The sequence below is a fragment of the Psammomys obesus genome, unplaced genomic scaffold (assembly GCF_907164565.1).
Source record: "Psammomys obesus unplaced genomic scaffold, mPsaObe1.curated_primary_1811, whole genome shotgun sequence".
In the NCBI taxonomy this organism is placed as follows: Eukaryota; Metazoa; Chordata; class Mammalia; order Rodentia; family Muridae; genus Psammomys; species Psammomys obesus.
The window spans coordinates 12,440,244-12,467,095 of record NW_026592118.1 but is presented as its reverse complement, the minus strand read 5'-3'; the positions used below and the strand labels follow the sequence as shown (position 1 = coordinate 12,467,095).

Here is a 26,852-nt window from a genome sequence, read left to right as displayed (position 1 = left end):
CTGTTGAGCACTGCTTCGGCAAGGCAAGCCAGCATGATCTAACACCATCTTTTCATCCTTCACAGACCTAATTTCACTTATGACTCTGCTTGGCAAATAACTTGCTTTCAGAGCTGCCAGAGTGGCAACTCATTGACAGGTACGGGGCTAGGATAAAGACTCAGGCAGTCCAGGCGCCTGGACCAATGGGAGCAGTGACCTGCTGGACGTGGGTTCATGTGCTCCTGGGGAGCAGTACTGAGGCTGATTCACCAGAAGAGAAGGGCGTCACTGTGGCTACGCCTCCCTTCTGGAAGAAAGGTTCTGTGGAAGCTCCAGCTGCTGAAAAGGGGAGTCTCTGATATACTCTGTGTACTGTTTACATTTATAAAAATAATGATAATAATGGAGAGGAAAGCCTTTAAAGTATGAGAAGGCTACAGGTTCTGTCTGGAGAGCATTATCGGGAAGAAAAAAGTGTTACAAAATATTATTTTTAGAAAAATTAGTTTGTGGCATCAATCAAAAGCAAGGGCACGCTCCCCTGATTGTAAAATCTCACGTTCACGTGGTGAGAGGGATGTGCCCACATGTACCTTTACCCTGCTGTCTTCCCCAATCACTTCATCCTGTTGTTAAATTTTTTAAATTAACTTTTAAGGGAGTTAGAGTTTATTTTGGCTTACAATTTGTAGGGATAGAATTCATCCTGATGAGGAAAGCATGGAAGCATTGTGACAGGAAGAGTGGTTGACGAGAGGGCTATGGACTGCTTGGCTGTGGATACAGCCAAGAACTAGAGTGAGCTCCTGTGCTTAGGCTGAGGGTGTTCTCCTTGTCACTCACCTGGGACCCCAGTCCAGGAAATGACATCAACCATATTCAGGGTGGATTTTTGCACCTCTGTTAGCCTATTCTAGATAATCCCCACAGGTACTCTGAGAGGCTTTTCTCCACAGTGATCCTAGACCCTGTAGAGTTGTCAGTGTTAACCATTACAGGGAAAGGGGACTCTGGCAAGGCCCTTTTAGTAAGTTATGCTAAGAGCCAGGCAGCTAATCCCTGCACTCAGGAGGCAGAGGCAGGCAGATCTCTGAGCTCGAGGCCAGCCTGGTCTACAAAGCAAGTTCCAGGACAGCCCGGGCTACACAGAGAAAGCCTATCTAAAAACAAAATAAAACAAACAAACAAAATCAATTAATTAAAAAAAATAAGCTATGCTGACAAAAGTCTGGAGTGGATGTTATCATTGTATTATTGTTGGTTAGGGAAAGTTTCACTACACACACTCTAATCCATGACTGTTTTGTATATAAATTTTATTTTATGTATGTGAGTGTTTTGCCTGCTTGCATATACATTAACTATGCCTAATGCCCTAAGGGGACAGAAGAGGCACTGGACCTCCTGGAACTGGAACTACAGATGACTGTGAGCTGCAGTGTGAGTGCTGGGCACCAAATTCAACAAGAGCAGCAGGAGACTGCTGAGCCAACTCTTGAGCCATGGTGCACCTGGCTTCTATGTGGGTGCTAGGGAGGCAGCTTGATGCCTCATGCTTGCAGAGTGTGCACTCACCCACTAAGCCATCTCGATAGCCCTAAAGTATGCAAGTGTGAGAGGGGTGGGTGCCTGTGTGAGTGTGTAAGAGATTGTGAGTGTGTGTATGTGAGTGTGTGTTACTGTGTGTATGTGTATGAGTGAGAGAAAATGTGTGTGTAAGAGATTGTGTGATTGTGTGTGAGAGTGTGTGTAAGTGTATACAAGAGAATGTGTGAGTGTGTATTTGGGGGAAGGGAGTGTGTGTGAGAGATTGTGTGTTTAAGAGTGTGTATATAAGAGAGTATTGTGAGATAGTGTGTATTTGTGTATGAGGTGAAGGGAGTGTGTGTGTCAGAGTGTTTGTGTGTTAGAGAGTGTATGTGTGAGAGCTTATGTGTGTGAGTGTATGTGTGAGATAGTGTATGTGCAAGTGTGTGTGTGTGAGATTGTATGTAGAAAGTATGTGTGAGACGGTGTGTATGAGAGTATGTTTAGGAGAGTGTATGTGATAGTGTGGGTAAGAGAGAGTGTGTGTGATAGTGTGTGCTTATGAAAGCAGACACACATGCTGAGGCAGGTATATAAAGGTCAAAGGCCAAGTGAGGTGTTGCTCCTCACCTTCAGCCATGTTTGATAGTCTTTTTGCTGTCCACCACTGCAGACGCTGGCCTAGCTGACCTTTCCCAGGCTCTCCTGTTGCTGCCTCCCATCTCTTCACAAGATCGCACGTGTAGAGTACAGTGCTCAGCTTTATACAGCGTCTGAGGATTTGAACTCAGGTCTTAAACTTGAACAGCATCTGCTTTGCCCACTGAGCTATCTTTCCAGCTCAAGTCTCAGGTTTTAAAGCAAAGCCAATGGATAAAGATCTAGGTTTTGCATGCATGTTTAAATATATATGTCTGCGAGTGTGTACATACCGTTTGTGTCTTCCTTTTGCTCTCTGCCTTGTTGGTATTTATAATTTACATGTCTCCTCACTGCAGAGGAGAAGAGGAAGCCATGCTTTTTCTGGAAACATGTTTATTCTGTCCTTGAGCTTGATCAGGTTTTGACTGGGTATAGAAATCTAGGTTTGATGTCCCATTTTGAATTTGCAGCCACTTCTCTATAGTCTTTCTGAATGTGATTTTGCCGCTGAGAAGTGTAATGTAATCCTTTGTAAATGTCAGCTCTCCTGGGGTGTCTCCTCATTGGTTGCACTGGCCACTGTGTTCTTTATTGATGTTGGTCATCTAGCCTCCATTTCTAATTCTATTTTCTAGAACTCATTGCAAGTAAGATGGTCCTGAAAGAATGCCCTATCTTTCTCTGAGGTCACCCCTCACTCTCTGATTTTCCTGTACTTTAGAAAATCCCCTTCTATTTTCCAATCTTCTACTGATTTTGCTGTAGCAGGCATATTTTAAATTTCAACTATCCCTTTTGTTTTCTGATGTCCCTTCTCTGGTTCTTTGCATGTGGTATTCTTGATTTCTCAGTTTCAGTATTTTGCAAGTTTTGGGTTGTTCCTCTTTTTGTGGCTCTCCACAGATTTTTTTTTTCCTTTCTGGAGGTTTTTCTCAAATGCTGTGGTGGATCCTTGGCATCTGTATCAGTCCATGTGGGCAAGTGGAACAAAACATCACAGACTGGCTGGCTAACGTTAGGAATTTATTTTCTCACAGAAGTACAAGATCAAGGTGCTGGCAGGTGGCTTCCACTTAAAGCCCCTCTTCTGGATTCACATATGGCCCCTTCTTGACAAACCCTCACGTGTTCTTTTCTGTGTGCATGTATCCTGATATAAGGTTACCAGCTCCATAGGATCAGGACCTAACCTATCCTATAAGCTCATTTAACCTTAATCACCTCCCTAAAGGCTCTTTCACAAATATGATAATGTTGGTGATTAATGATTTGACACAATTTTGGAGAGTCATGGTTCTCCAAAAGTCCATATCAGCATTCCATTCCACTGGAAAGGCAGGACAAACAAGCTATTGGACATTCTGAGTACTGGAGCAGCTTTGGCCATGAGCCTATCTTCAAGGTATCTGAAGAAGAGGTGGGAAGCTCTAGAACAACTGTTCTCAACCTGTGGGTCACAACCCCATGGGGGTGTGTGTCTCATATCAGATATCTCACATACCAGAGTTTAAATACAGTTCATAACAGTAGCAAAATTGCAGTTATGAAGTAACAACAAAAATATTGTTATGGTTGGGGTCACCACAACATGAGGAACTGTGTTAAAGAGTTGCAACTAGGAAGGTTGACAAGCACTGCTCTAGAACCTCACTATATTGGCCTTTTCTCAGGTCCATTTCCTCCTACAGAAGTTCTCCCTTCCCCCACCTGAGCCACAGCAGCCTCAACTTTGCTATCTTGTGTGTGTGTGGTGGACATGAGGACTCTGTGTGGTGCCTAAGTTCCCCATCCAAACGTTTTAAATGTCTCAGTTTCAGCCTTGAGCTTCCCCCTGTGGGCTGAGCCTCTTCAGTTCTTTCATCCTGCCTGGGCTCTTCTGTGAACTGGGGTGAAGACAGGCACTCTTCTGACTGCACATGTGCAGACTTGCCAAGGTCCCACTCCCTCCAGCAGCAGCTCAGCCTATCTCTACTGCACAATCCTCTCACTTTCCACTCAGGCTGTGGCCTCCTCTCTCCTTCCAAATTATGAGCACATGGCCAATAATTTTGTCTTGAGAGCACATGTTAAAATCTCACATGCCTTGGCTGTGGGTGTGGCTCATTTGGTAGAGTGTTTTTCTAACATACACAAACCACTGGGTTTGGTCCCCAGTACCTCCCAAAACTAGGCATGGCAACACACACCTGTAATCTTAGCACTCAGAAGGTAGAGGCAGGAGAACCATGAGCTTATGGCCATCCTTGGCTACTGAGTGAGTTCAGTGAGCTTGAGGTCAACCTGGCCTACATGAGACCTTGTTTAAAAACCAAACCAAAGCAAAAACAGAAACGAAACAAAAACTCACTTGCATTCATGGTTACCAGTCTGTTCCCATGGGAGTGTGTAGCTTTGTTTTCATCCATCGTTGAGTCAAAGGATGCAAACACATGCAGAGCACTGCTTTGAAAGAAGTCTCTCGACATACTGTGTCACAAATGCTCCATGTGCCTCGCCAGGCTCTGCAGAGCTTTGCAGGAACCAGCACTAAGAGTGCACAGGCTCTGCCTTTTCCTCCTGGCAGGCCACTATGCATCATTTGCTCACAGGCTTCCCCAGGCACCTGCTGCATATGAGCAGCCCTAAGCAGGAACACTACTCATCATGTTCTGCAAATTACACTATGCCCTTCTTGCTTCTCCCCCTGTGCATGTGTGTGAGTGTATGTCCATGTGGGAGGTGCACATGCATGTGAGTACACGTGTGATGAGGCCTGAGGTCAACGCTGAATATCCTTCCTTTATCACTCTCCTCATTTGTCCTTTGAGACAGGGCTTCTCACTGGACTTGAAGTTCAGTGATCTGTCTAGGCGAGGTGACCAGTGAGCTTCAAGGATCTGTCTCTCTGCCCTCCTTAGCACTGGGGTTGCAGGCACATGCTGCCCTGTCTGGCTTTTTAACATAAATTATTGTTTATTAATTACAACTTATTCATTTTGTATTCAAGCTGTAGCCCCCTCCCTCATTTCCTCTTAATCCTATCCTTCTTTCCTCTTCTCCTCCCATGCCCCTCTCTAAATCCACTGATAGCAGAGGTCTCCTCCCCTTCCATCTGACCCTAGCCTATCAGGTCTCATCAGGACTGTCTGCATTGTCTTCCTCTGTGGCCTGGTAAGGCTCCCCCCTTAGGGGGAGGTGATCAAAGAGCCAGACACTGAGTTCATGTCCGAGACAGCCCCTGTTCCCATTACTAGGGAACCCACTTGGACACTGAGCTGCCATGGGCTACATCTGTGCCGGGGTTCTAGGTTATCTCCATGCATGGTCCTTGGTTGGAGTATCAGTCTCAGAAAAGACCCCTGTGCCCAGATTTTTTAGTTTCGTTGCTCTCTTTGTGGAGATCCTGTCCCTTCCAGGTCTTTCTATCTCCTCCATCTTTCATAAAATTCCCTGCACTCTGCCCAAAGTTTGGATATGAGTCTCAGCATCTGCTTTAATACCTTACTGGATAGTCTTTCAGAGCCCTCTGTGGTAGGCTCCTGTCCTGTTCGGTTTTCTCCCTCTTCCCATGTCTATCTACCCCATTTGCCCTTCTGAATGAGGATTGAGCATCTTACTCAGGGTCCTCCTTCTTGCTTAGCTTCTTTAGGTGTACAGATTTTATTATGGTTATCCTATATTACATATCTACTATTCACTTATAAGTGAGTATATATACCATGTGTGTCTTTCTGCTTCTGGGATACCTCACTCAGGATGATCTTTTCTAGTTTTCTCCATTTGCCTGCAAATTTCATGGTTTCCTTGTTTTTAATTGCCAAGTAGTATTCTATTGCATGTCTGGCTTTTTATGTGGGCTCTAGGGATTCAAACTCAGGTCTTCATAATTGTTAGCCTCAGGGTCCCTCTCCTTGCTTCCTGCTCATCTCTATGGCTTTAAAATATGCTGCATGACAGCTCCAGCTGATTAACTTCATCACTGAAAGGACAGCTTCATTTTAGCAATTCTTCTGCTGAGAAAAGCTTTGATTATATCTGACTGGGAATGTCAACATCACAATGAAGACAGTCATATGTGTGTTAGGATAGGCATTCATACCTTACCTTCACTGGTCAGAACTCAAGCCACTGAGTCCATTTACCGTGCCCTCAACAGGGGGCCATAGTGCTCATCCCTGCTTGTTCTCTCTTCAGCATGTAACAGTGCATGCTTTTACATTTCAGTCTGGCTGGTGTCTGATCAGAGTGTCAGAGGTCTACACTATCTGTCCAAGTAGGCTGGGCATGGATAAGAGATGATGCTCTTCCATGTTACCTCCTCTCTTTGAGCTGTCTCTCTCTGCTCAGAGGTAGGACAAAGACTTTTATGCTGCCTATTTCATACTGACCTATCTAAATGTTAATCCTATGGATACTGTTTGAAGAATTTTTGTGACAGAAAAGATATAAATTCTTTGTACTAAAAAAAAAAAAAAAATCAAAGTGATTGTTCTTAAAATACTGAAAACAGCTGGGTATGATGGTACATGCCTGTAATCCCAGTACTCAGGGAGACAGAGGCAGATGGATCTCTGTGAGTCAGAGGCCAGCCTGGTCTACAAAGCAAGTCCAGGACAGCCAAGGCTACACAGAGAAACTGACTCAAGAAATAAAAAAACCAAAACAAACAAACAAACAAAACCCACCAAACACAGAATTTACTCCATGTGGACAGTTCTCTAATACAGCTTCTCTTTCAATGATCTTCCCTAGAAACATTGGAATTTAAAAATGTGAAATTCACGATGAAGAATATCACATTTCGATGTTTTCTCTATGGATCCATGACCATTGGAATCTGGACAGCTCTGCTACTTTCGTTTTTAAAGTATAATTATGAGGACAGACATCAGAGTAAAATCCAGGAGCCCAGAAGGGCTAGGTCACTTGGAGATGTGTACCAGCAAACCTATGACTCAAAGGAAACTCCCAAGCAGAACACTAATGGTAAGTTTGATGCAGATGAACCTGGAAAGCCAGAATTATATCTAGGGTCAAATTGTGTTTTTGTTAACTATTACAAATTCAGCACTTGGAAGAATAAGAGAACACCCTCCTGCAGGTAATTTAACTTCCAAACTATAAAATATTTCATAGATGGATATATTATACATAGAATTCAATAGGGCGTTTACACACACATTTACCACCTAAATTTCTCGTTTTTATGTAGTTTGCAATATTGGCTTCAGGCAGCTTTCTGTTTTCCTCAGAAATGAATTTCAACAAGTACAATAGAAATATCACCCCCAAACCTTTTCCACCTACCAATGTCAAAGACAACTGTTGTCTGAATCCAGCAATGTCATTCCACATCCTCTGCGTGCTATTCCTCAGCAGTTCTGGTACTGCGTAGTTTAACCTATCTGTAGACAGTCTGTGTCAATATTCCCTGGGAATTTGCTCCCCCTAACACTCACTGTTGTAAGATTTGTGCTCCATGTTTATATGGGATGAACAGTTTGACAAAATAAGTCTCCAAAGATGAAGAGAATAATAAAGAGACCATGAATGGCTTGAAGGCAGATGTGTTCTGGGCTCTGGGGGGCTCTGGAGCACTACTGACAGTGTGAGGAGAGTGGGAATGGCCCTCTGCAGCCTGCTTTCTCTCTTCTCCTCTGTAATTCCTGAGTTATAGTTAGCTCTATGCTTACACCATGGGCCCCTGAGAATCTTTCTCTTTCCAGTTCATCTCTCTGCTGTTCAAACCACACCAAACCAGTTGACCTGACCTCAGACTCTGAGGCTCTGCTCTGTGGAGGTTAACCTCTACTTAGAGTTACCCTAACTCTACTTAGGTTAATCATCATTCCTATCATTTCATTTTGGTTAGTCTTGTCCCTTAGCTGAGCTCTGCTTTTTCTGCCAGCTTCTGATGCTGCTGCGGTGACTGCTTTAACATCTTAGTAAGTTTGGTCCAGCTGTTTCAGCTCAGTGTTGGAATCTATTGGCTGTCCTTTTAAATTCCATTTGGGACTTTCCCAGTTCTTGTTACGACATTTTTTTTTTAAATTGGATCCTGGACATTAAAGATACTGAGAGGTGGGGCTGGAGAGATGACTCAACCATTAAGAGCACTGACTGTTCTTCCAGAGGACTGAGGTTCAATTCTCACCACCCACATGGCAATTGTCTGTAACTCCTGTTCCAGGAGATCCAACTCCCTTACACGGATATACATGCAGTCTGTTGCAGGATATTTGATCCCATTAGGAACTCCAAAATCGTGAACTATAAAACCCTTTTTCTTGTATGGTGTGGTTGAGCCCTATCACACACCTTTAATCCAAGAACTTTCTGTTTATTGTAAACTGGTGATTATGGTGTGGTTCACCCAGCCCTAGCACACACCTTTATCCAAGAGCTTTCTATACACAGGATTTAATAAAGTTAACCCTAGGACAAGAGGCAGAGCAAGAAACCAGCTGACAGGGATTAAAGAGTAGGAGGGACTTTGAATTGAGGAAGGGCTTTTTGGGCTTTTAACTCTATAGCTTAGGCTTTAGCTCTCTGGCTTTTGGGGCCTTGGGCTAGCAAGCCTTTGGGCTGGTTTTTTGTTTGTTTGTTTGTTTTTGTTTTTGTTTTTTTTTTTTGGCCTTTTCCTCCTGGGCTGTCAGATGTGCCAGTGAGCCTTCTGGGTTTTTTCCACCGAGACCTGAGCTGAGAAGGAAGGTCAGCTGGGTGCTTTCTCTGCCTCTCTGAGATAGTAGGTTTTCACACCAGCACCTGGCTCCTGCGTCTTTATTGGTAAAAAAAAAGAATGGTTGTGATTTCCATTTTTTAAAACAGTCAAAACACTAATGTACATAAAATAAAAATAAGTTATATGAAAAAAGATATTGAGAGGCATTGTAGCATGATTCCAAGCAGGTTCCCTTCACTGAGGTGTAGGACAAGTATAAGTAAAAGTGAGTGTGTCTGTCACTCACAAAAGCCAGTGAACAGAGGCAATAATTGAATCTTAAAACTTCACTTTATTCAGGCACCAGCAATCTGAGAGAGGAGAGGATTAACATCCTGAAGGTCTGCCTTTAATTAAATGTCCAACCCACAGATTATGTAGGAGGGCGGGGACAGAGGCTGTCAGTTTATTCAGAGTTTGGCCTTGACATTCTGGTTAAGGTGGTTGACCACAGTTCTGAGATTTCTTATAAATGTCTGTTTCTCATTGTTACTGCTTTCACTCTTCTAGCATTCTGTGGATGTCTGGGCTCAAGTAAACAATGGATATAGTTAATTGCTGCTGGTATCACCCTTGTACTCCCCTAGGGACATTTGGTCTAGCACAGTTACCTCAGAACAAATAGACCATGAACAGTGTGCATGTGCTAAGCTAGGAATATGTTAGTGACGATTCCCTTCTGCAACACTGAGTTTAAGTGTGTCATACAGTACAAAATGTGAAAATGCTGCTATTGGTCCCTTCTGTCCTCTACTGGAAGGAACCTATAGGTATGTGTGTTCTGACCACTCTACCCTGCCCTACCTGCCTATAGTGCTGTATGCATACCGTCTCAGGTAGACAGGTACCATGAACACTCAGCTCCCTGAATTTGTTTGGGGGTCCTAGCAGGAAGCATAGCTACTTGGTGAAGACGCATTCTCCTCTACTCAGGGCAGGTGGACCTCTTTGATCAGGAGTGCAGCTTTGGGAGGGATGCACATGGAGCTGTGAGGAAGGAGGAGGGACACCCACCTAATCAACCAGATCAGCCAAGTCAACCCTGGTGATCAATGTGGTGACAGACATTGCAGCCATATCACCCTCACTTCCAACAAGAGAGCTGGCCCTGGCTACAGTGGCCCCTGGGTATAGCACTTGGGAGAGCAAGCCTCACACTTCACCTGGGCAGCACAGTAGAGCTGGCCCTGTGAGGGCACGAGAGGCTCCGCCCCTTGCCAACCTCGGCTTAGGGTGAGCTAGATGGGACCGTGCTGGGGATATTGTCCTGGTGGTGTGGGTGCAGGAGAGTTGGTGGGCTGACCAGCTTAGCTATTACTCAGGCCCAGATCCAGGGCTCTGAGTTGGCCCACCACAGCATCTACCCTGTGGTACATCCCATTTATGATCTACTGGAGCAGTGAAAGAGCCAGTCCTGTAGATCCAAAAGCAGCAGAATCTCCATGACACAGGGCAACAACAGGATACTGAGAGGAGTCCAGATGAGGATCCAATATTGATGATGTAGCAGAAGCCAGAGGCCTTGAACCACTCCAATGACTCATTGCAATGAACGTTTGCAAGTAAAGATGTGTGGACAAAGGGACACACCAGGACACACTGCAGCTTCCACAGCAACATTTTTTTCTTTTAGTTTTTGTTTTCCTTTTCTGGGGAAGGTTATAAGGGCGGAGGGCAGATATGAAGGGACAGGTAGATAAGTGGGGTTGGGGTACATGATGCAAAATTCACAAAGAATCAATAAAAAAGCTTAAAAAAATAATCCAGCTTCATTTTGGTTCTCACTTAATGCTGACTTTTACAACCTTGTCACTGGGCAGTGTCAGCTCATCCTGCCTCTCCTCCCCTCCTTGCAATCCTTTGACATGAAGGGTTAGAAGGCTCAAATGCCCACTAGTCTTCACTGGCACCAGGTTCAAAGAGAAATAGAACACCAGCTATTCTGGTTCACACTGCCCGCTCTGTCTCATTGCTGCCAGATGAAAGTGAATGCTTAGCTCCTTTGTTTGGAGGTCTCATGAGAGGCTTGGGAAAGTAGAAGGCTACTGGCTCTACCCTGCCCCATTTTGCTGTCATGGGGGTTGAAGGTTCAACATCCACTAACTGCTATCAGGTGAGGCTAGAGCTCCTCCCCGTTCAGTCTCCCTACACCAACCAGGAGGGTGAGTAGAACTGCTGACCAATGGGATATCAGGCTCTGCCTGGCCCCACTGACACCACCAGGTAGGGCAATAGGAATACTACTGTTTGCTTCCTAAGGGTGACGTGGAAAATCTGGAACAAGTTTTGCAAAGGTTTTTGTTTTGTTTTTGTTTTTGTTTTTGTTTTTAGGCTATGCTTTTCCCCAGCTCTGTCCTAGGCTAGGGAAATCAGTTTATTATCTTGGAGGTTTGCTGATGATGTTTTATCTGTGACTATTTTTCACCTGGAAACTTCTATAGCTCCTGTGTGGCATTTATGAAATATGTATGTATGTATGTATGTATGTATCTTATTTATACATAAGTGTGTGTGTGTGTGTGTGTGTGTGTGTGTGTTTAAGAGAGACAGAGAGAAAGAGACAGGGAGAGAGACCATTCCCTGGACTGCACATTGTTCCTTGTCCGCTGACTTAAATCAGGTAACTAGCTGCTGCTGTGCCTTCCCCTCCGTAACTTCTTCTAGGACTGTGTGTCAAGGTAATTTCTCACTTCTTAAGCTGCTTTTTGTCGGGGTGTTTAGCACAGCAACAGGAAAAGTGATTAATGCAGCAAACAAGGTGGAGTGTCTTTCTTCATCTAAAATTAATGACAACACTTAACTAAAAAGTCTTCTTTGGTTTATGTAAATGCTTTGTCATGTGGGGGTAGTTTAGAGTTCAAGAAAATGACTGTTTCAGAAAAATTCACGATAGGGTTGCTCTTGTTACTTGCATTAGTGTGACAATAGTAAGCTTTTACTTACATAACTCAAATTACCTTTTCTTGCAGATGAGATTGACTTTTCAAACCCAGAATTTCTCGAAGGATTAGTGCAATATGGATTTAATGCCGTTCTTAGTAGAAGATTGGGCATCGAGAGACAGGTGCCGGATTCCAGGGATGAAATGTATGTTCTCCCACTAACCAGACTTTACTCTTAGCACATTAGAAGTCCTGTAGTGTAGATTCCTATTCTTAGCTCTTTAAGCTGGGCAATGTCAAGCTTTTGACATTTGTGGTGTAGAGACCACCTTCCGCATAGGCAAAATTGGTTCTAAAGGTTTGGAAGAGCTAAATAAAGCACTGGAGGGTTTTCACTCAGTCACCAGCAAGGGCTTCTGGCCAAAGCATTAATTCCCAATAGAAAATGCTTGGAACATTTACCTATCTTTTTTGTCAAATTCTGCTTCATTTTCGTTGTCCTTCAGTTGTCTGTGTTAATGTTAACTGTGGTAAAATACACATAAAGTTGCTATGTTAATAATTTTCTAGGGGACTATTCAGTAACACTAAGCACAGCTATAATGGTGAGCAACCACAGCACTGCCTGAACTGAAACTTTGTACCCTTCCTTTCTCCCAGCCTACTTTCAGTGTCAAATTAGTAAAAGTAAACATTTTGTCTTTTGGAAGATTGGTTTGTTTCACTTAGCACAATGTTCTTGTTCATCTATTTAGCATTATGTTTGTTGATGCCTTTTAAATATCGTTTAGGTTCCAATCATTTCCTGGAAAAAAAATATCAATTTCCATTACCCAAAGGAAACATACACTAAGGAAAACATATACTTTCCAGGAAATTGGAGAGTGAGTCATATTGCCTTATTTTGTGATACTGTACAATACAAACATCTGAAGCGACAAGCAACATTAATGATTGGGTACACTCAAGAAATGGAGTGTTTGCACATAATGACACAGTGCAACTGAGTCATAATAAAAGAAAACAAACTTGGGCTGTGGATGAAGTTCGGTTGGACTGTTTGCTTGGCACACACAAAGCCCAGGGTTTGCTCCCAGCACCACATCAACCAAGAGCAGTGGTGCACACCTGTAATCTCAATGTTTAGAAGTGGTGGCAGGAAGATTAAAAGTTCAAGGTCATCCTCAGCTACATGTATCCCCTCCTCACACAAAAAAATAAAAAGAATGAATTTATATAAAAAGAATGAATTTATATTTGCTTTAAACTATAAACATGGCATGAATTTAATTTGGAAGACAATTTGTAAATCAAGTTAAGATTCATATACCACAAAGATCAGTATTTTAATTCCAATAAATTGTGAATTTCTTTCCATGCTATTATTTCCCCCTAAATATGATGTAAAATAGTGTAACTGCCTTGCTTCCTTTCTTCCATCTTAATTTACTTGTTAAGAAAAACAAGTTGAAATATGGATACTTAAACAAGACCAGTTGGATGCCAACATGGATAGAGGAAATAAAAACTGGCCCTACCCCTAGATAAGAGCTACAGGAAACTAACAACTACTAAGAGAGGGAAAATTATTCTTCCCCAGAGATATGTACCCCAAATGGTTATTGAATCCCAAATTGTCTTAGTTAGGGTTTTATTGCTATGAAGAGACACCATGACCATGTCAGCTCTTACAAAGGAAAACATTTAATTAGGGCTGGCTTACACATCAGAGGTTCAGTCCATATTGTCATGGTGGGAAGCATGGCAGCCTGCTGGCAGGCATGGTGCTGGAGAGGTAAGCTACATCTGAATCAGCAGGCAGCGGGAAGTGATTGCCACATTGTATGTGGCTTGAGTATCTGAGACCTCAAAGCCTGCCCCTCAGCTACCACTTTCTCCAACAAGGCCACACCTCCTAATAGTATCACTCCCTATGGGCTTTGGGGGGGGGGTCATTTTTTTTTTCAAACAACCATATTACACTCTCTGGTTTCCATAGGCTTGTAGGCATATCATAATGCAAAATGCATTTAGTTCAACTTCAAAAGTCTCCATAGTCTAAAACAGTCTCAAACTTGTTTAAAAGTTTAAAGACTTTTCTGAAATTGATGAAGTCTCTTACCTGTAATCCCCTGTAAAATCAAAATCAAAAAGTAGATCACATACTTCCAGAAGATAATGGCATAAGATATACATTACCATTAGAAAAGGGAGCATATCGAAGAAATACAGGACCAAAGCAAGACTGAAAACCAGCTGGGCAAACTTCAAACTCTGCATCTCCATGTCTGATGTCAACGTGCTCTTTGGACCTTCAACTCCTTTCAGCTTTCCTGACTGTATCACACTTCTCTCTCTTGGGCTGGTTCCACTCCATGTTAGCAGGTCTCCTCAGCTCGTATCCCACAGCTCTGGCATCTCCAACATCTTGGGGTCTCCAAGGCAATCCAGGCTTCACCTTCACATCTTCACACAGTGGCCTCTTTAGGCTTCCATGCAGGGACACCCCTGACACACACCTGGCCTCAGCAGCTTTCCTGAGTCACTGAGGGAGATTCCATAACTCCTTTATTGTATCCTTGACTCCCAGATCCATCGAAAGCTGCCAAGTTCTGCTGCTTGCTGGGGCTGGAACATGAACCCCTCATTCAGTTACATCTTCATTGTTTTTCTGTTTTCAATGTTTCCTTCATTGCCCAAGCTTGGATGTTCTGGAACTCACTCCATAGACTAGGCTCCCCTTGAACTCAGAGATCCACCTGCTTCTGCCTATAGCGTGCTGGGATTAGGGTGTGCACCACCACACCCACTGACTGACTCCTTAAGGTTGCATAACCATTTGAGGTGCACATCTCTAGGGAAGACTAATTCTCCATCCTATCTTCTTTTCAGTCCATCTCTTTCTATGTCTCTCCAAATTATGGTATTTTCCATTTTAAAAATTGTATTTATTTAATTACAAAGGTAATTACAAACATATGTGTGTGCAGGTATACATATGTACATACTACAGGTTGGTGTGGGGGTCGGTCAGAAAACAACTTGTAGTAGTTGTTTCTCTTCTTTCACTGAATGGAGTCCAGGGATCAACTCAGATCACTGTGTCCCTTTACCCAGTGAACCATCTCACCTGTCCCTAAACTTTTAAGGCTAAATAACATTCCATTGTGTGCATCTACTTTACTCATTCATCTTCTAATGAGCACTTTGGTTGATTCCATATCTTAACTACTGGGATACTGCTTCAGTAGTATGAGAGGCAGATAGCACTTCTATAGCCTGGATTTACACCTGAGTGTATATCTAAGAACAGAGTTGTTGGGTCATGTTGTCCTCCACAATGGCTGTGCCAATCTTCCTCTACATACTTATTATTTGATAATGGCAATTTTAACAGATGTGAGTTTTAGAATCTCATCAGTGTCATCATAGTTTTGACTTGCATTTCCCTGATGATTAGGGGCAGTGAATATTTTACTTTATTGAATATTTTTTCCACCTACCTAGTGACTACTTGTTGTCTTCTTTTGAAAAAGTTCTACTAGGCTTGCTCGCTATTTTTTGTTGTTGTTGTTGTTGTTAAGACAGGGTCTTGTCTATTCCAGGCTTGCCTTAAACTCACTACGTAGCCAAGAATGTTTTTTAACTTCTGATTTTCCTGCCTCCATTTTTCAGGTCTGTACCATTATGCCTAGTTTTATGCTATGCAGTGCTAAGATCTAACCCAGGGCCAGATGAGCACTCTATTAACTGACTTATAGCCTCAACCCTCTGCTAATTTCTGACTCTATCAGCAATCTGGCTCTCAGTCCCAAGTTAGATGTATAGTTTTCAAGTATTTTTTTGTTTATTCTGAAAGTTTTCTCTTCATCCTGTTGATAATTTCTTTCATGGTGCAGGTTTTCAGTTTTGATGTCATCCCATTTGTTTATTTTGGCTTCTATTGCTGTGCTCTTAGGTCACATCCACTTGAGTACAGACTATGTGCTTGCATAGGCACCACTACCACTCCAACCTGTTCAGATCTTTCCTGGTTGCCACCTCACATGGTTTCTATTCCTTTGAGCATGGTGCCAGCTTCCACTCAGCAGCTGAACATTCTCTAGTACCATCCAATGGGATAACAATTGGGTCAGGATAAACCTTCAACTGTAAAGATTCCTTTAATCCATGTTTATCCTGCAGATAGACACACTGAGATTCCTGTTGGCTCATCTGCCCAGTGCCTCCTGATCTGTAACTGTCCAGAAAATATTTCCCCTTCCACATGATTGCAGTGGAAATGATGATTTTATTCTTTTGATCTCATTTGTTTGGCCCTCATTAATTACCTCCATACTGGCCTGAGCCAGTATGAGCCAATGAAGTTTCCCAGAAATTTCTGTGGATGGGGAAAAGAATGTCCTTCTGATCTAAGTGGGGCCAGCAAGGTGGCATACACACCTGAGATTAATCCCTACATGACCCTGAAGCACACATGATGGAGGAGAGAAGTGACTCCTAAGTTGTACTACCACCTCCACATGCCCACCATGCCATGCACTTGCCCCCCTTGCCCCACACAAAACAAAATAAATAAAGGTTAAAAACTTAAAGAATTTAGGGACAGGATGGAGAGACGTCTCGGTTGTTCAGAGTACTTATTACTCTTCCAGAGGACCTGAGTTTACTTCCCAGCACCCATGCCAGGCAGCACACAACTACCTCCAACTCTAATTCTAGCTCTAGGGTATCTGATGCCCTCTTCTGGCTCCACAGGTACTTGCATGCACATGTGTATGCACACATAGATGCAGATACATACACATAAATGAGAACATTTTGATAATTTTTTACTTTTTAAAGTTGTATTTATTTATTATTTATACAGTGTTCTGCCTTCACATATGCCAACAGGCCAGAAGAGAGCACCAGATCTCATTACAGATGGTGGTTCTTGGGAATTAAACTCAGGAGCTTTGGAAGAACAGCCACTGCTCTGAACCTCTGAGCCATCTCTCTAGCCCCATAATTTTTTTTAATGTACTGTCATTGTACTGTCCTAGTTAGTTCACTAAAGTAAAGAAAGCAAAAGTAAGGGTTGGCATTTGAAGAAGGCCCCAGAACACTTGAGGCTTTTGGATGAGTAATTCTTGTCCTATTTTTCTTGCAGATGTCTTGCAAAACACTACCCACCCAATCTACCTACTGCCAGCATAATCATATGCTTCTATAATGAAGAATTTAACACCTTGCTTCGAACAGTTTCAAGTGTGATGAACCGCACTCCATATCCTTTCCTTGAAGAAATAATTCTGGTTGATGACATGAGTGAAATTGGTGAGCAAACACTGACTGTCTATTTGGAAGGTGGCATTCTTCTCTAGTGATACTTAAGATTTGTTTTTGCTTGGAGTGGAGGGGAATGGTCTCACGTAGCTCGGGCTAGCCTCACCTTGAACTCTTGACTCTCTTGTGCTGGATTCATGAGCACACTCCATCACGCATGGCTTGATATTTATATGCTTTGTACTGAAGATGTTTCTGGTGGAGGTTGAGGGGATGCTACACCTGATGCACTCATTACATGTGGTAAGAAGACTGACCCAGACTCTGTCATGATGGGTCCATGAGATCAGCACAATGCGCTAGCCTTAACTTTAGGGATCATTTTAGAAAGAAGTGCCATCTAAATGGAGGAAGCACAGATGAGTTGGGGTTTCCCAGATGTACAAGAAGAAAATATGTTTTAGGTGAAAGAAATGGCAGCTTAAAAGTCCAAAATGAGACAAAACAAGGGTGAGCATGGGATACTTCTGCATTTTGCAAAGTTTATGCATGAGTGTAGAGTTGGAAGGATGTAGGAAAAGGCATAAGGGTGGAGTTACCTAAAGGGGGCTACTTGGAAAGGCATTTTTTAAATACCTTTCAAGAACATGGGGAGCTACGGCTGGGAACGTAGCTCAGTTGGTAGAGTGTTTGCCTAGCATGCATAAATCCTTGGAGTCACTCTTCAACACTACACAAACTGGGTGTGGTGGTGTGTATCTGCAATCCTAGCCAGGGAAGTGGAAGTAGAGGGTCAAGAGGTCAAGGTTGTCCTTGGCTACAGAGCAAGTTCAAAGCCGATTTGAGTTACATGAGAACCTTGTTCAAACACAAATAATGAATGAATGCATAGAGAGAACAAGTTAGGGTTTAACCTGGGGAGATGACCTAATCCAGGTACTTCACAGGAAGGAACTTGATTGAAACAACTGCAAGTAGGTGATGATTCCTCTACGCTTACTTTTTAAAGACAAAATAATGATACCAGAACAAAAGTTTAGTTACCCATGCTTAGACTCTGAAATTGACTGTTTGTTTGTTTAAAACTGAGTATCAACCTTAGGTAAGTTAGGAGTGCCAGGATAATGATGTCAAAATTGGGTAGATTTCAGGCCTGCAAAGTCACCTAACCTACTGGGAAGCTAGTCTATGATGAGGAAAAAGGCATGCTGAATAGAAATGACATTCCAGGAGGGCTACCCTATGTGAGTGACACTAAGTTGCTCTGGCTGTGACCTAAGCTAATGTTACTATATTTGGAAGTTACTGATATTGCCCAGGTGCCTATCATACAGCATTTCCACAGGTGTCATCACTATCTGGTCTTGTGCATGGGATGGCTGCTTCCTCCCTCACCCACACTGCCTTATCTGCTCTGTAGGGCTGAGATGTTTGCAGTTCGATGGGCAGAAAATCCAGGGGAAGGTGGGTGCAGGGTGAAGATAACCTGCTGGCCAGAGGAGTTCTGCTTTCTTACTCAGGAGCTTACAAATCCTATAGTGCGCACACACAGTTCCAGGAGTGACCACGTCTGCTAGCCTTTCAGCTCAGCACCTAGAGTCTAGAGACATGGTGGTCTCTTGTCAATTTGACAAGGTAGCTTGATCAACAAACACTGATCTGAGACCAAGGTGCCAATAAGACCAGGTTGTTGGTAAAGGCATTCTTCCTGGTTTTTAGATTGATGCCCGTTGCTCCATCCTCTTTGGATCAGGTGAGCTGTTGGGCCTCTTCCTTTAAGTCCATTCATGCGGACTCCACCCTCATGATCTAATACCAAAGTAGCTACTCCAAATCACATTGGTGATTTTGATATATGTATTTGGAGCTGGTAGACACAAACACTCAGTCCATGATCTCTATTGACTTGGTCATATATATATCTTGCAGTTTAGTCCCCTTCATAAGAGCCCAAGAGGGTCATTCCCAATTCCTGATTGTGCTGCCAGACCATCTTCTCTATCATTCCTTTACCTTAGCCTCAAAAACAGGATACAAAGTGTTGTGTTCCAATGGAACTCAGGATTAATATATTCGTTACTTTAGTTCAGAGTAACTTTATCATAAATTGTGTGACAAATCTGAACTGAAAACTATACATGCCCTCAGAGAGTGCCAATGGCTTCCTCAGCTTGAGGGAGTTGGGGTTAGGTAGCTCTTGAACTTGCTTGGTTTTATAACTCACCTTCAAGTCATTACAAAATTAGAAGAAAAACTGATCATAGTACAACTTGTATAGTTAGTAGTGAAACCAGGTTACAACAAAAGCCTACACTTTTTCTACTAATTTTTAATAATGATTTAGTAAAGCAAAGATATATCACTAGACACATAAAATTGGACAGTTTGATTATGAACCACTTTTCATGTGAATTTGAGGCTAACCAGGGACATATTAAAATCTATGCAATAGCAGTTTTTTATTGGTCATAATGATAACTGTTTAAATTTCTATATAGATGCATTTATATATAGATGCATCTATATATGCATCTATATATAAATTTCTATAGACAATTTATAAATTGTCAAGTGTCAATATTTTTCCCAGATGATTTGAAAGAGCAACTGAACTATCATCTGGAACTTTTCCGTGGAAAGATTAAGTTAATAAGAAACAAAAAGAGAGAAGGCCTCATCAGATCAAGGATGATCGGTGCCTCCCGTGCCTCAGGTATGAACATCCTTTCAGGCCATGAACTGGTGTAGTAATTATTTTTTTCTGTTGCTTCACTAAGTAGGAAAAGGGTTCATGTGGCTCATGATATGAGGGTACACAGCCTGTGTCTGCAAGGAAGATATGGTGGCAGGAGTGGAAGTTGACTGGGAACATCGTGTTTGCACTCAGGAAGCAAGAGTGAATAGGATGTGGGGCTGAGCTATAAAACTTTAAGGCCCACTACCAGTGCCTCATTTTTTCAGCAAGGTTCTACCGCCGAAAGGTTCCATAACTTTCCCAAACAGTGCCACCAACTGAGCCCAAGTGTTCAAATGCAAAAGCCTGTAGGGACAGCTATCATGACACGGGGAGTCTTCCTGCATAGGAACAGTCCTATGTCATAGCACATGTCACAGCAGGCTCAGATTTTTGATCTTCCACTACCTCCAAAATATTCTTCTCCAAAATGTCGTCTCATATGGAAGGCAGTCTTTTACAAAGGCCATGGCATCAGCCCCATCACAAACTGAGTTCCCCTGAGAATAGACTTCAAGAAGGAGTTTTAGATGAATTTTAAAGGATATCAAGAAAAGCATGTCCCGATCACCTTCCCAGGCTGAACAGTGGGCACAAAAACACCAGAGACTGGGAGTCCCAGTCGTGAGAAAAACCCACGGGGAAAGAAGGCAGTGGGACTGGCCACAGGTCACCCAGTCTTTACCTGGAAAAAGTCTCGCAGACCGCAGGTACGAGCCGCCATCACTGAACTGGGCTCCAGCTGCCAGCTCGGAGAGTGGCTGCGCTCTCAGCTCTCCGGCACAGATAGAGCTGTGCACCCCAGGGCAACAGAGACTGGGAGTCCCTGTCAGGAGTAAACCCCACAGGGAAGGAAGGAAACGGGGTCCTGAATTAGGTCATACAATATATCCCTGGGAAAGGTCCCGCAGACTAGCGGGCGGGTGTATGGACACCCCAGAGACCTGCTTTGTACCAACTATTCCTCACAGACAGAACAGTGCACCCCAGGACACCAGAGACTTGGAGTCACTGTTAGGAGAAATCCTCACAGGGAACGAAACAAAGGGGACGGACTTAGCAACCCAGTATATCCCCGGAAAAGGTCCCACAGACTGGCCCAATCCAGGGACCTGCTGTGCACCAGATAGCCTGCTGTTACCTGGAGAACAGTACTCACCCGCCACAGATTACGGCTTGGGTAGTGGGGCACAGAGCCCCAACCTCAGACCTACAAAAGCCCGGGATCCCCGAGATCAACCCCCAGATACTGCTCCAAGGGGCAACCAGTTATTGCTAACAAAACTGACCAAACCAAAGGACACACAGGTTACAGCAGCAGATCACTAAATTTACAGCAAGAAACCTAGAAGCAGGGCAGCTGTCTCCAGGACTTCTCCGGATGAGAGGAGAGCCCTCTCTACTAACAAGGACCACAGTTACCACTCAGGTCTCTATGCCTGAGGTGAGCTGTGGCAACTCCTGAAAAACACCAGACTTACAGTGACTATCCCCAAAAAGCTGACGAGGCTTCCTCCGGGAAAAACCATCTTCCTGTCAAGGGGATTCTCTCCACCACAGGATTCCAGGAACTACCAGAAACTAACTCCAAACACCTACGATAGATAGCCCAATGGATAAAGGCCAGCGTAAAAGCTCAACCAACAAAAGACAGAGCAGTATGGCATCTCCAGAATCCAGTTATCCAGGAGCAAGTAGCCGTGGACACCCCAGCAAAAATGAAATTCAAGAAGATGACCTAACATCTATGCTCTTGAAGAGGATAACAGAGGAAACAAATAAAATGCGTAAAGACCTAGAGGAAGATAAACTCAAACAGATTATGCCCATCTGTAAAGAAACAGAGGAAGATAAAAACAAGCAGATTATGGCCATCCGTAAAGAAATAGAAGAAGATAAATAAAAACAGAATATGGCCATCTGTTAAGAAATACAGGAAGTTGCAGCCAAACAGTTTGTGGACTTTAGAGAGGAAATACTTAAATCACTGAAAGAATAAAAGAAACAGAGGATTGTTCAAACAAACAGCTGAAGGAATTGAAGGAAAATACAGTCAGACAGGTGAAGGAAATCAACAAAATGGCTCAAGACCTGAAGATAGAATTGGAAAAATTAAAGAACACACAAATGGAGGAAATTGTGGAGAGAAAGAACTTAGGGAAGAAAACAGGAACTACAAAGGTAAGCATAACTAATAGACTACAAGAGATGGAAGAAAGAATTTCAGGTGTGGAAGATACAATGGATGAAACTGATGTATCTGTCAAAGAAAATGTTAAATCTAAAAAATTCCTGACACAGACCGTCCAAGAAATCCAAGACAACATAAAAAGACAAACCTAAGATAATAGGAATAGAGGAAAAAGAAGATTCCCTCCTCCAAGGACCAGAAAATATTTTCAACAAAATCATTGAAGAAAATTTCCCCAACTTAAAGGAGAGGACAATAAGAATACAAGAGGCCTACAGAACACCCAATAAATTAGACCAGAAAAGAAAATCCTCCTGCCACATAATAATCAAAACCGTAAGTATACAGAACAAGGAAAAAATACTAAAAGCTGCAAGGGAAAAAGGCCAAGTAACATATAATGGCAAACCCATTAGAATCACACCTGACTTTTCAACAGAGACTATGAAAGCCAGAAGGGCCTGGACAGATATCATGCAGATCCGAAGAGAACACAGATGTCAGCCCAGGCTACTATACCCAGCAAAACTCTCAGTCCTCATAGACGGAAAAAACAAGATATTCAATGACAAAAACAAATTTCAACAATACCTACAAACAAATCCAGCATTACAGAAGACACTAGAAGGGAAAATACAACCCAAGAAAACTAGCTACTTTCAAGGAAACACAGGAAATAATTAACCTCACTACGGTAAAACAATAAGCAACCAAACACACAAACTTATGACCACAGCCAACGTCAAAATCAACGGATCTGACAGCCACTGGTCATTAATCTCTCTCAACATCAATGGACTCAATTCTCCAATAAAAAGACACAGACTAACAGAATGGATGCGTAAACAAGATCCAGCAGTCTGTTGCACAAGAAACACACCTAAGTCACAAAGATAGACATTACCTGAGGATAAAGGGATGGAAGACAGCTTTCCAAGCAAATGGACCCAAGAAGCAAGCAGGAGTAGCCATTCTAATAACTGATAAAATAGACTTTCAACCAAAATTAATCAAAAGAGATGGGGAAGGACACTTCATATTCATCAAGGGAACATTCCACCAGGAAGACAGCACAATCCTGAACATCTAGGCACCCACATTTGTAAAAGAAACATTGATAAAACTTAAACCATACATTAATAGTGGGAGACTTCAACACCCCACTCTCAACAAAAGACAGGTCAACAAAACAGAAATTAAACAAAGAAACAACGTCTCTAACAGAGGTCATGGATCAAATAGACCTAACAGACATTTACAGAACCTTACACCCAAACACAAAAGAATTTACCTTCTTCTCAGCACCTCATGGAACCTTCTCCAAAATAGAGCATATAGTGGGTCACAAAGCAAGCCTCAACAGATATAAAAAGATTGAAATAATCCTATGTATCCTATCTGATCACCATGGAATAAAGTTGGACCTCAACAACAACAGAAATAACAAAAAGCCTACACACACATGGAAATTGAACGACTTGCTACTAAATGATAGCTGGGTCAGGGAAGAAATAAAGAAATTAACGACTTCCTAGAATTCAATGAAAATGAAGGCACACCATACCCAAACTTGTGGGACACAATGAAAGCAGTGCTAAGAGGAAAGCTCATAGCACTAAGTGCCTTCAAGAAGAAATTTGAGACAGCTCATTCAAGCAACTTAATGGCTCACCTGAAAACCCTAGAAAAAAGAAGCAGCAGACACCAAAAAGGAGTAGACGGCTGGAAATAATCAAACTCAGGGCTGAAAACAATCAATTAGAAACAAATAAAACAATTCAAAGAATCAATGAAACCAAGAGCTGGTTCTTTGAGAAAATCAACAAGATAGACAAATCCTTAGCCAAGCTAACTCAAAGGCAGAGAGACACCATCCAAATCAACAAAATCGGCAAACATAGGTTCTAGCGCCAGGCTGCTTCTGGCAGAGAGATCTGGGCCCAGGATCTGGGATTGAGGACACTCAACCAACTCTTTCCCACGCTACCCCAGGACCAGCCAACATAACCCTTCCCTGGCGGAGGGGAAGGACAGAGAGGTTGCACACAGGGCAGGGGGACACTGAGTCCTGCTGCCACAGCACCACAGAGCTGACTGTTAGCCTACCCACACATTTTTCCGCAGCAGGACCAAATCAGAGAGTAGAAAATCTAAATGAAATGGACAATTTTCTTGATCGATTCCACTTACCAAAACTGAATCAAGACCAGGTAAATCAACTAAATAGTCCTATATCCCCCAAGGAAATAGAAGCAGTTATCGAAAGTCTCCCATCCAAAATAAGCGCAGGACCAGATGGTTTCAGCACAGAATTCTACCAGACCTTCAAATAAGAGCTAACTCCAATTCTCTTCAAACTATTCCACAAAATAGAAACAGAAGGAACACTACCAAACTCATTCTATGAAGCCACAGTCACCTTGGTACCTAAACCTCACAAAGACCCAAAAAAGAAAGTGAATTTCAGGCCAATCTCCCTTATAAACATTGATGCAAAAATACTCAACAAAATACTTGCAAACCGAATACAAGAACACATCAAAGATATCCACTATGAGCAAGTAGGCTTCATCCCAGGTATGCAGGGGTGGTTCAATATATGGAAATCCATCAATGTGATCCACCATATTAACAAACTGAAAGAAAAAAAAAAACACATGATAATCTCCCTAGATGCTGAAAAAGCATTTGACAAAATCCAACATCCATTCATGTTTAAAGTCTTGGAGAGATCAGGGATACAAGGCACATATCTAAACATAGTAAAGGCAATATACAGCAAGCCTATAGCCAACATCAAACTAAATGGAGAAAAACTTAAAGAAATCCCACTGAAATCAGGGACAAGGCAAGTCTGCCCACTCTCTCCATATCTCTTCAACATAGTTCTGCAAGTCCTTGCTAGACCAATAAGACAGTTGAAGGAGATCAAGGGGATACAAATTGGAAGGGAAGAAGTCAAATTATCACTATTTGCAGATGATATGATAGTATACATGAGTGACCCCAAAAATTCTACCTGGGAAATCCTACAGCTGATAAACACCTTCAGCAAAGTGGCTGGATACAAAATTAACTCAAAAAAATCAGTAGCCCTCCTGTATACAAGATAAAAGAGCTGAGACAGAAATTAGTGAAACAACACCCTTCACAATAGCCACAAATGACATAAAGTACCTTGATGTAACCCTAACCAAACAAGTCAAAGACTTGTATGAAAAAAATTTCAAGTCTCTGAAGAAAGAATTAGAAGATATCAGAAGATGGAAAGATCTCCCATACTCATGGCTTGGCAGGATTAACATAGTAAAAATGGCCATCTTACCAAAAGCAATCTACAGATTCAATGCAATTCCCATCAAATTACCAACACAATTCTTTACAGACCTGGAAAGAAAAATTCTCAATTTTGTATGGAATAACAAGAAACCCAGAATTGCTAAAATAATCCTCTACAATAAAGAATCTTCTGGAGGTATCTCCATCCCTGATCTTAAGCTGTACTATAGAGCAACAGTTTTAAAAACTGCATGGTACTGGCATAGAAACAGAATGGTGGATCAATGGAACCGAACAGAAGATCCAGAAATAAACCCACACACCTATGGACACCTGATCTTTGACAAAGATGCCAAAACCATTCAATGGAAAAAAGATAGCATCTTCAACAAATGGTGCTGGTCCAACTGGATGTCTACATGTAGAAAAATGAAAATAGATCCATACTTATCACCCTGCACAAAACTAAAGTCCAAGTGGATCAAAGACCTCAACACAAAACCAGACACATTAAATCATTTAGAAAAAAAGTGGGAAATACCCTAGAACTCATTGGTACAGGAGACAACTTCCTGAACAGAACACCAAGAGCACAGGCTCTAAGATCAACAATCAATAAATGGGACCTCATGAAACTGAAAAGCTGTAAATCAAAGGACACCATCATCAAAACAAAACGACTGCCTACAGATTAGGAAAGAATCTTCACCAACCCTTTATCTGACAGAGGGCTAATATCCAGTATATATAAAGAACTAAAGAAGCTGAAAAGCAGCAAACCAAGTAATCCAATTAAAAAATGGGGAACAGAGCTAAACAGAGAATTCTCTGTAGAGGAATACAGAATGGCAGAGAAACACTTAAAGAAATGCTCAATGTCATTAGCCATCAGGGAAATGCAAATCAAAACGACCCTGAGATTTCACCTTACACCCATCAGAATGGCCAAGATGAAAAACTCAAGTGACAGCACATGCTGGAGAGGCTGTGGAGAAAGGGGAACCCTCCTCCACTGCTGGTGGGAATGTAAACTTGTACTACCACTCTGGAAAGCAATCTGGTGCTTTCTCAGACAACAAGGAATAACGCTTCCTCAAGCTCCAGCCATACCACTCCTAGGCATATATCCAAAAGGGGCTCAAGTACACAATAAGGACATTTGCTCAACCATGTTTGTAGCAGCTTTATTTGTAATAGCCAGAAGCTGGAAACAGCCCAGATGCCCCTCAACTGAAGAGTAGATACAGAAATTGTGGTACATCTACACAATGGACTATTACTCAGCAATTAAAAACAAGGAAATCATGAAATTTGCAGGTAAATGGTGGGACCTGGAAAGGATCATTCTGAGTGAGCTGTCCCAGAAGCAGAAAGACACACACGGTATATACTCACTCATATAGACATGTAATATAGGATAAAACTGCTAAAATCTGTACATTTAAAGAACTAATCAAGAGAGAGGACCCTGACTAAAATGCTCAATCCCCATCCTGAAAGGCAAAGAGGATGGACATCAGAAGAAGAAGAAAACAGAAAAGAAGCTAACCCCCTCCCCACAGAGGGCCTCTGAAAGGCTCTGCCCTGCAGACTATCAAAGCAGATGCTGAGACTTACAGCCAACTGTTGGGCAATGTGCATGGAATC

The 26,852-nt window shown here is 42.5% G+C and overlaps 1 protein-coding gene across 1 annotated transcript in view; it reads left to right on the top strand.

The window, feature by feature from the left end:
• Positions 1-26,852, top strand: part of Galntl5 (polypeptide N-acetylgalactosaminyltransferase like 5) — a 114,015-nt gene that overhangs the window by 64,826 nt on the left and 22,337 nt on the right. Inside the window, exons 2-5 of the mRNA XM_055612888.1 lie at positions 11,010-11,074; positions 11,821-11,938; positions 16,886-17,052; positions 19,592-19,714. Coding sequence (XP_055468863.1) covers positions 11,010-11,074; positions 11,821-11,938; positions 16,886-17,052; positions 19,592-19,714 — 473 coding nt within the window. The remainder of the gene's footprint in view (positions 1-11,009; positions 11,075-11,820; positions 11,939-16,885; positions 17,053-19,591; positions 19,715-26,852) is intronic.